The sequence below is a fragment of the Ruditapes philippinarum genome, unplaced genomic scaffold, assembly GCF_026571515.1.
Source record: "Ruditapes philippinarum isolate M1 unplaced genomic scaffold, ASM2657151v2 ctg88_1_1_1_1, whole genome shotgun sequence".
NCBI lineage: Eukaryota > Metazoa > Mollusca > Bivalvia > Venerida > Veneridae > Ruditapes > Ruditapes philippinarum.
In genome coordinates, this window is record NW_026865440.1 from 718,303 (window position 1) to 734,073 (window position 15,771).

Sequence of the window (15,771 nt, forward strand, 5' to 3'; positions counted from 1 at the left end):
TTGCACGGTGGCCCTCGACCATATGTCGTCAGGGAAAATATTTTGGTAAGAGATGGACAGTTTTTGCAAATTTCTACGTCGTCTTGATAAATTTTGGTCAATAATTAAACTAAAATGGATTAAGATTTATATTTTATATGGATTCAACTGTTTTTATTGTTGGTGTACAATTTGCTATACATGAAAATTATGTATGACCTTTGTTTTAAGGTCAACCGCTAGAGGGTGATATCATGGTATATGAATCAATCAGTTGTCGTTGATGTGACATCGTTCATTAGACAATGACCTATATATACATATGATAATACGTAACTGTGAATACGTGCATGGCAAACTTGATTGTTTAACAACCATATTCCATTGCCTTATTTGCATAGAAAGCGTCTATTTACTACTAAATGATTGAATATTAATTAGATTTTTACTGCGCCAATGGTATTTCAAATATTTTGTGAAACCCTTTACCAACTATCAAGTGTGTTTAATATATGAGATGTTTTATATAATGATGTTATAAGTAAGGTTTTTGTCTATATTTTCTCAAAGAAAATTCAGGTAAGCGAATAATGGCCGACGGCCGTGTGGGTGTAAATTTCTTCACTCATTTATACATTTCTAAACGGATTTCAACCAAATTTCACAAAGAGCCCTAATGCATATAATCGGTTGTGTGATTTGATGTCCTTTTAATTGCCATTTATTTTTTCCTTCTTCATATTGTAATTTTTTTAGAGAAATGTTCTTCTGTGCGTAACTCCTGCATTTTTAAAAGGGATATCAACCAAAATTTCAGAGAAATATTAATATCCTTTATGTGGTAACAATTTCTCATATAGCGTAAATAACTAACTTAAACAACCATTCTTTTTCTGTCACCAGTTTACCTCATTTTGCTCATGTTCGACCATTGATACTGCTCTATGTACATACTGTCTACAACTGACCCCCTGCTCTATGTACATACTGTCTACAACTGACCCCCTGCTCTTAGCATGTACTGTCTGCAACTGACACCCTGCTCTTAGCACGTACTGTCTACAACTGACAGCCTGCTCTTAGCACGATCTGTCTACAACTGACACCCTGCTCTATGCACATACTGTCTACAACTGACACCCTGCTCTTAGCACATACCGTCTACAACTGACACCCTGCTCTAAGCACAGACTGTCTACAACTGACACCCTGCTCTTAGCACATACTGTCTACAACTGACACGCTGCTCTTAGCACATACAGTCTAAACTGACACCCTGCTCTTCTTAGCACATACTGTCTTCAACTGACACCCTGCTCTTAGCACATACTGTCTACAACTGACACTCTGCTCCTAGCACATAATGTCTACAACTGACACCCTGCTCTTAGCACATACTGTCTACAACTGACACTCTGCTCTTAGCACAACTGTCTACAACTGTCTCCCTGCTCTATGCACAAACTGTCTTCAACTGACATCCTGCTCTTAGCACATACTGTCTACAACTGACAACCTGCTCTTAGCACATACTGTCTACAACTGACACTCTGCTCTTAGCACATACTTTCTACAACTGACACCCTGCTCTTAGCACAGACTGTCTACAACTGACACCCTGCTCTGTGCACAGACTGTCTACAACTGACACGGTGCTCTTAGCACAGACTGTCTTCAACTGACACCCTGCTCTTAGCACATACTGTCTACAACTGACACTCTGCTCCTAGCACATAATGTCTACAACTGACACCCTGCTCTTAGCACATACTGTCTACAACTGACACTCTGCTCTTAGCACAACTGTCTACAACTGTCTCCCTGCTCTATGCACAAACTGTCTTCAACTGACATCCTGCTCTTAGCACATACTGTCTACAACTGACAACCTGCTCTTAGCACATACTTTCTACAACTGACACTCTGCTCTTAGCACATACTTTCTACAACTGACACCCTCTTCTTAGCACAGACTGTCTACAACTGACACCCTGCTCTGTGCACAGACTGTCTACAACTGACACAATGCTCTTAGCACATACTGTTTACAACTGACACTCTGCTCTTAGCACATATTGTCTTCAACTGACCGCCTGCTCTTAGCACATACTGTCTACAACTGACACTCTGCTCTTAGCACATACTGTCTACAACTGACACCCTGCTCTTAGCACATACTGTCTACAACTGACACTCTGCTCTTAGCACATACTGTCTACAACTGACACCCTGCTCTTAGCACATACTGTCTACAACTGACACCCTGCTCTGTGTACAGACTGTCTATCACTAACATGTCGCTCGATGAATATACTGTCTACACCGGAATGTTGCTTTATGAACATACTGTCTATCACGGGTACACCACACTTTACCACTGGCACGCTGCATTGATCACATACTGTAAACTATTGGCATGCTGCACTGTGTGCATACTGTCAACCACTAGCAAGCTGTACCGTGCATATACTGCCAACCACCGGAAGACTGAACTGTGTACATACTGTCAATCACTGGCACGCAAAAGATCGCCCAAAACTTAAATGAAACTATAGGTAGGATACCGTATTTCCGGACGTGGTCATATTTTTTTTAACGAAATGAAGTATCTGATAAATTCCCACACCTTTACATTTTATCTGTTACAATATGATCAATATCCAGATATAATTTCCCACCTCGTCTCCTTTATTTATAGCACTACCGTTCGACGAAAAGTTATTAGCTTTTATAAATATTCAATTTTCTCATTTAAAAAGCACACCGAGCGGTCCGTATTTAATACTTGTCACTACCTGCCTGATTACTTCAACAGAAATACGTGTGTTAAAGACGCTGCATTTAATCATTACAGAATAAGTTACTTTGAGATATCAGTCTTCTTATACAGCCCTTGCAAATAGTGCATCATGCATGCCGAGCCCAATGGACATTTCAAACAAGATTATTATATAGTCAGTATGATGTCCTCTCTTAATTACCATATAGTTTACTAATACTGGCTTAATTGAGTTTTGATGTTACTCGCATGGTTGAGCAATGGTATTGAATTGTAGGAATATGGCGGATTATTCCACTTCCGTATGCTCGGAATTACCGTGCTGTAAAATCTTACAATTGTATCGAAAAAATGGCAGGGGTCAATGTCGTTTCAGTTTCTTATTAAGATTTTGAACATGTTAAAATCAAGACTTCGAGTTTCGAGGAAGCATAGTGTACCGTTTTAATTTTGAATGATGTGCGTTGTTTTCAAAATGGTTGTTGTAGCAGACAACAATAATATTTAAAGGGACCCCGTGATTTTTTTTTTTTACATAAGTGGACAAGAAATATTTTTCCGAGATTTGTGTACAATTTGATATAGGTAACTTGTATGCATTTTTTTTCAGATCATCCCCTCACTCCGTCACTCCATTTTTATTGCGGAAAATGTCTCAAAAGTGAAAAGCGTTACAACGTTTTTCACTTCAACCAGTCTAAGAACTACACTATCTATTTTCAATTTAAGTGTATATTCCTTTATTAAAAGATTTTTTCCATTTAAAGTACTTCAATTGATCTTTTTTAAATTTTTTATGTTTTTAGGCTTTTTGAGTTCCTTTAAAACACTTTGTCTTCATTTAACAAAACATATGTTTGGACGATGTTACTGTACTGTCATCTTAATTGCCCTCAACACACATACAGTCAAAGCATTCAATAATTATGTGCTTATTTGTGCAAGGGAAGTAATTCGTACAGGTATATACTTTAAGTTCATAATATTTGTGGAAGAGTTGTTCCCCATGTCTAACATGCTTCAGAATGTCCTATACTATCTTTGGAGACGAATTTCGTTGATATCTTTTAAATATTTTAGATTGTGGCAGGCAGTCAGATGCATTATTTTATTTAAATATTCAAAAATTTATATGATATATTTATTGATGTTCTGTAAAATTCATGCTGTTACAAGTTGTCGACACTGTTTTAACTGGTCATGTGATCAGAGTTTTACTGGCAGAAACTTTGGTATCTAATTAAAGTTGTTTCATGTTGCATGTAAGCCAGACTGACATTAATTAAGGAACATAAATTTGGACAAACATTTATTTTGACCATGTCAGGATTCTCCAATATTCCATTCTAAATGATGCTATTTTAAGATTTCTTTGCAACAAACCCCGATAGATATGCTCAGTTTTGAATTTTAGCATGTTATTTGATTATATTTTTTGATTTCTTTATTTTGTTGTAAATGTTTACTTTTTCAAATTTCGACGAAACCACTGACCAAATGCACATGTTATATAAATATGTATTTTAATGCATTTAGCTACACTTATTTCACCATAAAATAAGCACTTCAAGAATTGACTTTACAAAAGCAATAATTGGTTATAAAAACTTTAAAATGGATGTGTTAAAATTTTGATGGCGAACATTTACGTCAAGTCTGCGATCATCTCGTAGATTAACTTTCCAAATAAAACAAGAAATAAATCAACAAGCTAAGTTGATAGAAATTGAGAAAACAGTCTTTATCTATTTTGTCATCAAATTTTTAATGTTGAAATCAAAGAGTAAAACATACTTACAACTACCAAATTATGCTAATTTTCTACCATAAATGAGCAATAAAAGGGGACTACCTTCATTTCAACCAAGGTGAACAGTCATTCTTGGGGCAGTAAACTTTCGATTTTATTTATCTTTCTAGTTTCATTAAAATTGTCAGAAATTGTTAATATCGTGTCAGTAGAGGATTTATCTTCTATTTTTGGTTCAGCACGTGAGAAACGTTACTATAGTAACCCATTACAGCAAAGTTTTGTTAATTTTTAAATTGTAGGATGTCAACTTATTTCGATTTAATAGAGCTCGTTTCATAGCAGACGTTTTTTAACCGATTATTTTGCAGTATATGTGAGGTGACTTTTCCGTCGTTTTAAAGAGAAGAAATAAATGTGATATAAAGAAATTTTGGCAATGATTTACCGACTATCCCTACAGCCAACGACCAGTTTCCCTGCCTAAAATTGCTTATGGCCGAAGAATGCATACGAAAGTATATGTACATGCATATGTACATTTTGTATGTTGGATAATCAATATTTTCCTTAAGATACTTATTAAACAAATCTTTTCAAACGCACACAAGTTCGTGGTAAAACTGATATGAGCAGCGCTGATATGACTTTTATATTTTGGATGTCTTAAACATTAAACAGAGTAACGTCTTAATTGAAACAAGTTGTAAACTCGATACAGTATTCATCACTTTTATTCGATTATCAGAAATAAAAGAAGCAATAAGCATTTATCAAGTGAGTGATCATTGATGTCCACAAGTATCACAACATGGTCCGCTAGTCCATTTATTTCCCTACTTTTGTGGCTCACCAATCAGCCGCTTTAGTAACGCCATTGAAGTTCGAGCCAGGGCGGCGGCACGGAACACTGCCTGTTTACACATTGTTACCGATATATTTGAATTATCTATAAATAACCACACATCAGTAAGAGGCTGCCTACTGAACACTAATCCTGTTTGCCCTTCGACTCCGCTCTCAACTTATTTACGTTTCAAACGCTTGATTTAGTTAAAACGCTTCTGTTATTGGTTATTGGTGATCAGAGAGGCGTGCAAGGGGCGTGTTGAAGAAATGTATTGGTCCGCCCATTTTAATGATACTAACTCACAGGCAGCAGACTGGTTCTCTACATCGATACTGCCTACTATGAGGGTTGTAACAGCATGTAGCCGTAAATGTTTTATTGACGGTGAAAATCAAGTTATAGTCAATTTAACCAGCCTGATGTCGTATCTATCTATCTCGCACTTTCCATCACATTTAAACAGTCATTATTCTACTTTAAAATATTTTATATATTATGTATAATCAACAAATTGATCTGTTGTCGATTTGAAATATTCACGAATACCATATTTTATGAAGAATTTGCTATTTTTTTTTATTTACTGGATTTTTATCTTTGCAATACTCGTTATTAGGGAGATCTAAATGGCAGTGACAATGCAAATTCTTGTATTGATTGGATTATTTGCTTTCCTCCAATTGTTTTCGGTAGTAAAGCAATCCAATTACATCTGGGAATCTCGGCTAGCCTGGGGGTCAGACTCTAGCGGTGTTTACTATACTGACTGTGTGCTACATTAAATAATGTAATTTCGCAGACCACTGATCTATAGAGGACTACCATCAAGGGGTAATGCAGTCTTGGAAAATGCACAGCGAAAACTCTTATTTCTCTTTTTTACGAGAGATATTGTCATGGGCAAGACACTTTGTTGTCGTAATTACGCAGAATAAACTCCTAGTTGAGATTTTTCAACGGTCTAAGTTTTCTGAATAGACTCATAGAGCTATGAAATTTTTGTTTGGAATTGGGTTTTCAAACAGCACGGTCGATATTTTTGTTATCCAGTGTGGCATAATAGCGTGTTAAAATATTCCCCTCCCTGTCTATTTATATTACTTTTGCATCTGCGCACAGAGATAGTGACTCTTTTTTTTAAATCCATTCAAATTATGTTCAAAGTGATGTTTTTGTTTGTGTGTTGATTTTGCTATAAAACAAGATGCTGGCTCAATAAAGGGGTGATTTATCCGCCTTTAAAACATTTCTTGATGTTCAAGGTGTCATAAAATGTTTATTTTGCTGTAAAAAAGTTACAAATTGTACGACATGATATTTTACACAGAAGAAGCAAGAGTTGACAGTTTAGTATCATTATCAATGTACATGAAGAAATGATTGTTGCCCGGGCCCCACAGGCGATATTTTCCTTGTTATACTGGGCTACATACGAGTCCCGGAAGACGTAACATGTGATTTGGTTACAATAGCATGTAACTTCATGATGACGGTATTAAAGTAATGGAGACCCAGATTTTCCTGCAATCGGAAAGATTAATGTTTGGGATAAATCATATTGTAGTGAAATGTATTGCAACCTCGCGTCTCTCCTGACCAATTTGTACACTCTCAGATAAGAGACAAGCTTAATGTATCAATTTAGGCACAAGTGCGCTTTAATTGTCCCCCGGGCACGATATCTTCCTTTTAATTTACGAGTGAAATGTGAGGCAATTCTTTCAGTCGTTCCGACAACAAAATTAACCGGTAATGGACGTTCTATCTTATACAATGCTAAAATAACTGCCCAAGTATTTACATTAAAACACATAAACATGTTATTCTTCTCATGTTTGTATAAAATTATTTTTATTTTCTTACATTTAGGTGAGAAGTATAAATATTTACATTTTACCATTTGTAATCTGATAGTTATAATATACAACTTTTGCGTTCTTGCTGTTAAGTTTAATATTTGACGTGTTTCATTACTTGACCTGTATATTATCATCAGTCCGCTTTTTTTTATAATTGGCGAAAAAAGTGATTCCAGTAAAAAGGGATTTGTCATCTGTTTTATAGTCATCGGTCCTCTGTTGTTGTTAGAGCTTGTCAACTGCTTTTATTATGGTGCAAAAAGAACTGAATTCAGTAAAACATTCTGCACCTACTCACGGTAACCGAGACATATTACTTGGATACGTAACCCCGACTCTATGAACGCTAAATAACGCCAACGCTGAATGTCGTTGCAAATTATTAGTGCATTATTCTTACGAAACGTAACAATTGTAATTTGTAGCGTTGACAGTCCGAACAAGGAATTATATTATTTCAAATCCATATAAAGTTAAGTTTTTCGACCAATGTAAATTTTATACACAATCCAGTTTTGTTAAAATGAAATAATTTTATTCGGATGTATGATCCGGCACGTCAGATTGCAGTAAAAACTTGAAAGCATGCAGTTGTTGGTCAGAAAATGACCACTGTATTTTTTTCTTCTGGATAATCTACACTTTGATGACAATAAGTGATTATTATTTTCTGTGACAGTGCACTAAAGCGCCTCACATTTACCTGTTCCATGTATAATGTCTAGCTTGTCTCCCGGGTAACATAGACCCGACGCGGGTCTGCCGTAACTCGTGCACCGTGCATGTCGTGGAATATTTTATAGAGCAGAGTTTGCATAGAAACAATTAGAATTCAAATCAATTATTTACACATTAAATAAACGAGTGTACCCTCTATCCATATCAGAACATCTAGATTCAAAATTTACGACTATTCCTCATTCATATTCAGGCTATTACCGAGAAATTATTTGGGAGCATATTTAATAGTGGTCGGTTCTAGATTCTAGGTGATATTAATGGAAACCTGCCTGCTAGAGTGATTATAACAATGATAATGAAATTTAATAAATTACTTAGACCGACCAAGACAGCATACAAACAGATCAACTGTTAATGTGGGTCTCGAGTCTATTTCAAAACAACACATTATCTTTAAAGATTTATAAGTTGCTTTGGATTCTTTTGATTCTTTGCGAAATGATTTATCAATAAGCTACAAAAAACGTTTGTGCTTTTTCCGTGCGTTGTTTTGTTTCAATGCACAGAGAGTGACTACGCCTTGCCACCTTAATGCCACCAAACATATAAACCAGTGCCTATCATTTATTATGGAGATATTTTACAATAAAACGTACGAATGGACAGCCCCGGATGAGACTGTGAGTTGACTGTTATGACAGAATGAGAAATTGGCTTGAATAGCTTAACAACTCAACCGATGTTTAATTCTGCTTCGCTTAAAAAGGCAATAACGCTGTAGCTGGCCTATTAAACCTTACTGCAAAGTTTTCTCCGAATTTCTTCAAGGAAATCTTAAGCGACGCTAGGGGTGTCAGTTACGTTATTAACATTTCGATTCTCTGCTCTGGAAGGCGCGAATGAGCTGTGCGCTCTTAGTTCTGTTCACTTCAGAGAGAGTCGATTTATTCACAAGTTTTTGTGCTAGTTGTTTGGACAAGTTGATTTATTCAGAGGACTACATTATAAAGGGTATTAGGAAAAAGTGTTCGGCATACATATTCAACGTGATTTACATAAGTAAGACGATTGGTAAGGCACTTCAATAGAATGTCGCCGTGAGTTTTGAGTGTCGGTATCATTGTGGTATATTGACATTTATCCCTTTCGTTTATTGATACTCTTGATGGGGAGACCATTGAAGACCATCTGCAGCACGGCAACATTGCTAGCTCGTATTGGAACAAACTCAATACGGTTTTTTATACTCCACAGAAACATTTCTATGTTGCGTATTAAGATATCTAATAAATGCGAGCACTATATTTTACTTTGAGTGACATTTTGTGAGCATTGCTGATTGTATAATTTACATGCGGTAAACTGATTCGTGTGTATGAACATTTTCTGTCGAGAGGAAAAAAAGTAAATTTCTGTTTTTCACATTTCAGAAAACTCCCATAATATGATAAATAGTTAAGAATAATTTAGTAGGCAGGGGAGTAGAGATCACAGTTAAACAATAAAAACAGTTGTTTAAACGTGCATAATTAAGCAAGAAAATGAGGTCAAAGTATATACTGTGACTAGCGGCTGGTTCACTTCTAGGACTCCATCTAATTTGACGAGTTTTAAATCCCAGTTGGTGTTTTAGTGTTGTTCATTGGCGTAACTATATGCTTCATTGCAAGATTGGATTATGCATTTATCTTAATTAATTATTAAACAGTCTTAGACATGAATTGCGGCAGGTTGCATTTCTAGGTGCATCAAATGCGCATTGTTTTTCAAGTCTAAAATAATGGACATGTTGTATTTCGGGGACTCAGTGCCCTACTCTTACCAGACACCCTACAAACAGGGGTTTGGCTACAATCATGGAGAGTTTAATAACTCGTGTGCTTATCAGTCTGTCGGGATGGGTTTAAGTGACATGGCAGCTTGTCGTTATAGTTCTATCCCGGCAATGTCGTCGGCTTATGGAATGTATGCATTCCAACAGGCAAATTGTGCTAACCTATTCGCGAGAAAAGCCGGAAGAATAAAAGGTATATATAAAACATTTTATCACATTTTGAAATTTAAAAGCTAATAACAAATAAAATTTAATTCTTAACTTTATATTATGAATAAATTCTGATTTCAATTATAATACATTTGTGAAATACGCACGGCATTGGTAAATGTAATACATCATTTCACGACAGATTTAGACATCATCGAAATGTGATCAAAATATGATTGTATTGAAATATGATATTTCAGTATTGTCACTTTCCCTGGGTTTTAACCCTTAATGTGTTCCAAATTGACTTTCTTCATGACTTTCCTGAATTATCACTCTAAATGGTTTGAACATTATACAAACAGATTCGTATCTAGAGAGCATTAAATTTCGCTTAATTTTATTAATGTTTTCTAAAAAAAAGCACAAAAAAGAAGAGAAAAAGCCGACAGAGCCACGCCATAAACGTTTTGAAAATTTAGATTTATTTTATAAACTTCTATAACTTGTGTGTATTTTGTAATGTTATTTTTGAAAATTATTTTTAAGGAATTAAATTATTAATATTATTATTAAACTGGTAGAACATTTTTCTTTCATCGAAACTTTTTTTTTTATTTTATTGAAAGAAAAAGGTATTTTTATTCTTGTTAATTTAAAAAGAGAATACGCACTAACCGGCCTTATTCTGTTGAAATATATCTTTCGATACTATTTTATCGTTTTAACATAAACTATTTTAATTATTTCATTCAGTAAAGATGTAAATTCACTGTAAGATATATGTTTAATAATTGAACAGTAAACACGCCTTTAAACAAATAATACGTGGTAATTTGAACATTTAATGAGGGTTATTTAACACACATCAAAGCACAATGTGAGCGAATTACTCACTGTTTATTATTATTGATACTAAATGACAAACTTCACTGGCCTAAATTGGTTACCAACCACCTGCAAAACAACGAACGTGCATGATGAATCCATACTCGTTTGTTATAATGATGAGAACGTTTTTATTTTTGTAAAATTCCGAAAATTTCACTTTTATCTGTCTGTTCATGACAATTTGAATTTTTGTACAAAAAAATGAAGTGAAATTAATCTTGTATGTCGTTTGTCACCCTATTTTCATCATAATTAACGCCTTGAAATAAATTTAAGAGTAAAATAAAAACACCCTTAAAGTGTATGACAAATGAACGTATGAAAAAATGAGAAGAAAGTCAAGATGTGTTAAAGAACAAGTAATTAATTTTCTACATTTAACCTGGACAATTTTAACACAATAATTATATATACATATTTTAAATGCAGGATTTTTAATATTCAGTTCTGCCCACATTTATAATAAACTGATGTAAAAAGGCTAAAAATACCACAACAACGATAATAATAATAATAATAATAATAATAATAATAATAATAATAATAATAATGATAATAATAATAATAATGACAGTAATACGGAGTTACATACATTATCTGCGTTATTAACAAATGAATTGTAAATAAATGTGAACGATTAATTTTTTTTATAAATATTTTCACTTTTTACATATGATATTGTCAGAAACTGTCTCCAAGCAACAATAAAATAAGAACAAAATCGACATAATATACAGCAGTTAAGTTTCGTAGGCATCACTAACGTTTGAAATAATTAAAAGTGTAAATTTATTTAAAGTAGAGATTAACTAAAACTGAATATAGTAATGCGTCTATTTTAATATTTTATACAACACTCTTTTTAATTGTAAAGATGATTTGATTACAAATAGATAGAGACCTTTTAGTCGAGGGATTTCTAAATGGATTTCTAACGCACAGATCTTTCACAATCTGTGTTAATGACAAATTAATCGTTACATTTTTAACGACAACTTGATTGAGCTATTTTGCTCTTTTATTGCTACCTTTGTAACACAACATTTTCCTTATTAATTTACGATTTGTAAAAAGAAATGATAAAGAATTGAAATTTTTACTTTTGATGTTGTTTTGAAATCCGAAAAAATAATTGATAAGACTGGCTTCTTTGATGTTTTTTTTCCCCAAAAAATTTTAAACTCTAAATATAAGTGATTATTATGAATATAAATTCTGTAGGACATAATGTATTTTTAATGTTTAACAGCTTATAAGTATATATTTGTATATACAAATTTAATACATAAAGATATTTTTTATTGTTTACAAGTTTAGTAGTATTGTTTTTCAAAGTCCTCAACGAAAGTATATATGTGCAGTTCCATTGAAATGATAGCGCTATTAAGTTTAACTTTTAATACACGATTTCGTTTGCAAATCAATGTTTTATATATAAGAATCACCTCTCCTTTCATACGGGTGTAGGAAACTCCGGAAAATTGCTTTTTAAATTAAAAAGGGAAGAGGCTTAATGTTGTTAGCAATTGACAGAACATGCATTTTGTTTGACAGTGTTCAATATGGACTTGTAATTGGTCACGCAAGACCATGCTTTAAACATGTCAGCGATGCCAAGTAATCTACAGTGTCAAAGAATAGTCTCATTTTATTCATTTCCTCACATGTGTGCCTATTTCACTTGATTAGCGTCTAAAATTCCAATGGTTTGAAATTTATCTTTCAAACGTCAATTCATTCTTAATACAGAAGTTTTAGAATATTTCCCTCTCAGATCTCAGCTGAACACGATTTGATAATTGTTTAAACAAATGCCTCGCGAACTGTAGCGCCTATAATCATCGGACTAATGAGAGTTAAATTAAATGAGTATTAATTGTTTCTGGTCCCTGTACAAGTGCTTGCTTGCGGCTAATAATTCCAACATGACACTGCCTTAATAAACTCCACAGGCGAAAATAGAGTAATCCATTTATGTTCTTAGATTCCAATCGAGTCGACATTTAAGTGCTACCTTTAATTTGATCGGATTTTATTTCATTTGTTTATTTTCTTAATTATCAATCGGATTGAGAGTGACATTTTCAGGGATTAACATATACTATAATATTTTTTTTCTTCAAAACATAAATTGATTAAAGTAATTTCCATTTCTAAAAGTTATATTTTTATTTTCAATTTAATTTTAACTATATTTTGTTCATTTTAATATTGTGCTGTTATTTTTTCTTTTAACGCATGATGTGATGCCTGTTTGAGTATTAAAAATAGTCATTTATGTCAAAATCAAATTTTGAAATTTATTATAAACAAAATTTAGACGAGTTTTGTGTTGTCATTTAATGTTGTCGCCTAAAAATGAAAATTAGTCGATAATAACTCAGAATAATATTTTATTTGTTGAATTTAATAGAATGAAATATATCAGGACATTTAATATTATGTACATTAATGTCTACGGCTTTCATAACTGCATAATAAAAACAGAAAAATAGAAAATATATAATATATATATGGTTGGCGTTGTCTCATAAATAACTCTTACTTTACAAACACTCGGATATTTAAAGGTCTAAGTGCTTCCTTTTACCTTAAAAAAATCCAACATGGCATTCTATAATTTAGAAGAATTATAATGTTCCCATTATATTTGGACTTTTATGTCCAAATAATTAGGAAAGACAAGTTTTTGTTCGTGTTACTTTGTGTATCAGGTTCCAAAAAAATACCCCCGCTGAATGGCCAAAATTCACTTTTGGCGTTATTTATGAACTCCCCTTCAGTCAATTTTGAATTAAGAAATATCACTGCAATTTTCAGTGTTGACCACCGCTTATCAACATGGCTGACAGGTGCTTAATTGGTCAACAGTCACAAAAGTAAAGTGGAGTTTCATTCGTTCCTTGAATTTTGACAATAAATTGGTCATTACAACCTGGGTTTGGATTTCATATTGTCTCAATTTCTCTTTAAAGGTCACATTTTACCGCCATAATCCCCTCCCTGGTACCGAAACCGTAATGTCTTCTTTGACGCCCATGTATACATCCCTTGAAATAAAAATCTCAGTTTCTCCGTGATTTCCTTCACGGACAGAATTATATTCCCTTCCACTTTGTTCACAAATTGAGTGATCAGATGATTTTTAATGATAGATTGTGATATGACATGTTTATTTACCAATGTTTCAACAATAGACGTGTACCAAGATGCTCGAGTCGGTTGAGTAGCTGCCACTTAAAGCGGGGATAACCCTAGGTTTGTCAATGAATTAGATTGAGTTACATTAACTGTAGAAGATACAGGTACAATTACATGAAATTGTAAAGATAAATGGATAGCATCATGCATTACATGTATCAGGTCCAAAGATTTTGAAAAGAAAAGACAGAGACCCTTTTAACAGTAAGAAAAGATAATTATTCCATTCTAATGAATATCATGAAAATAAATTCCAATATGATTGGGTCAGTTGTAGGTTCATCCTTTACAAATTTGTTCAGACAGTTTGTTCACGAGTAGTCGAATGTTAAAATGTTATTGTTTATTTAATGGCAGACGTAGATAACACCTTTTTGTCTTTATGTTTTAATGTAGATAAGGATTTTAAGATACACCTGTTACTGGCTGACGTTGCAGCACATACTTGTCTTGAATTTGTCATGGCAAGCTTTGATCTTAAGCTGAACTTTAACTTCTCATTAGCATATTTTAAGTACTATCTTGTTTTGACTCATTTCTAGATTTTTCTAAGGTTTTATATAAACACGACATGTGCGAGCACAACCCGGTCCTTCTCGATGTTATGTGCAACATGACATTTATCAATTGTCTCTCAAAAACACGCAGATACTTCATAATTTATATATCTTTGTTTTAAATCTTACACGAACATGAAAATTACAGCAAATTTGCCAAGGATTAAAACAGCACTCTTGACTTATTCGAACTATTCAAGAAAGGCGTGTTGTACTACAGTAATATATTTTGTGGTGCAGCAAAACTAATTGCTAGTTGGCAAAATGTTTCTTGACTTCTTACTTCGGTCCACAGAAAACGTGATAATTCAAATAAAAGAATATTTTTAAACGTTTTAAAGATATCTTTAATACCAATGACGCTTTTAGAGCAAAATGCATCACACTATTTTAAGTCATGTTGTTCGATACAAATAATAAGCTGAACACTCGTCAATTTCATGACTTTGATATTTTGTAAATCAACAAATTAGCACTAAAACAGTTTCGGTGCGTGTTGATAAAAGGAAGACAAGCAAGGTATGAGGGTATAATCGTGGGAAATTTGTGTAATTCTATTCTACCTTACAAAACGATACCATATAAATTCTCTTCACTGCATCATTACACTGGCATTCTCATATTTCATAAAATAAACTTTATTGTAACATAACTTTGTTAACAAACCACTAGTTGATTCATGGATTTTAATTGGCATAATTTAGTTTACATTTAACTTACTCATTTTTATTTAAATAGCAGATTAGTCACTGACTGTAGCTCTTGAAGATTAAAGAATAAAACAATACTATAGAACAATCTGTTTGGAACTTATTCACAATTTATCTTAGACATAACAATGTTTGGAGCCAGCCACAATGCTGTATTGGGAATTGAGGGTCGCACATGTCGTGATGTAAATAATTATTGGCATTAAACATCAGTTGATTTGTTAACTTGATTATTTATAATCTAGTCAATTAAATGGTCATCTTATCAATTTGTTGTCCTGATAGAATTAAAGGTGGATATATATATGATTGATTTGGAAAAAAGAAAGCCAGTATGTTAAATTATTTATAACATTGTATATATGACCTATGACAGCAATATGTAAATATTCTCGGAAGACCTCGGTCACAGCCACTTCTAAACAACACTATAAGATCTCTTCTAGATCTCTGTCTGAAATTTCTCACGACATGCAAGCGTCAACATTTATAACACAAAGATAATATTAAAAGTTAACATAGGAGGAATA

At 33.4% G+C, this 15,771-nt stretch overlaps 1 protein-coding gene across 8 annotated transcripts in view; it reads left to right on the forward strand.

Annotated features, from left to right (window-relative positions):
* The window catches only part of LOC132729022 (paired box protein Pax-5-like), a 70,220-nt gene that overhangs the window by 18,057 nt on the left and 36,392 nt on the right, over positions 1–15,771 (forward strand). Inside the window, exon 1 of one of the 8 annotated variants that reach the window (XM_060714759.1) lies at positions 8,797–9,925. The exons of 6 other annotated variants lie outside the window; for them this stretch is intronic. In XM_060714759.1, the coding sequence (XP_060570742.1) occupies positions 9,679–9,925 (247 nt within the window). In that variant the 5' untranslated portion in view covers positions 8,797–9,678. Of the gene's footprint in view, positions 1–8,796; positions 9,926–15,771 lie in introns of those variants that run through there. One more of the 8 variants, XM_060714760.1, reaches the window with a different exon arrangement.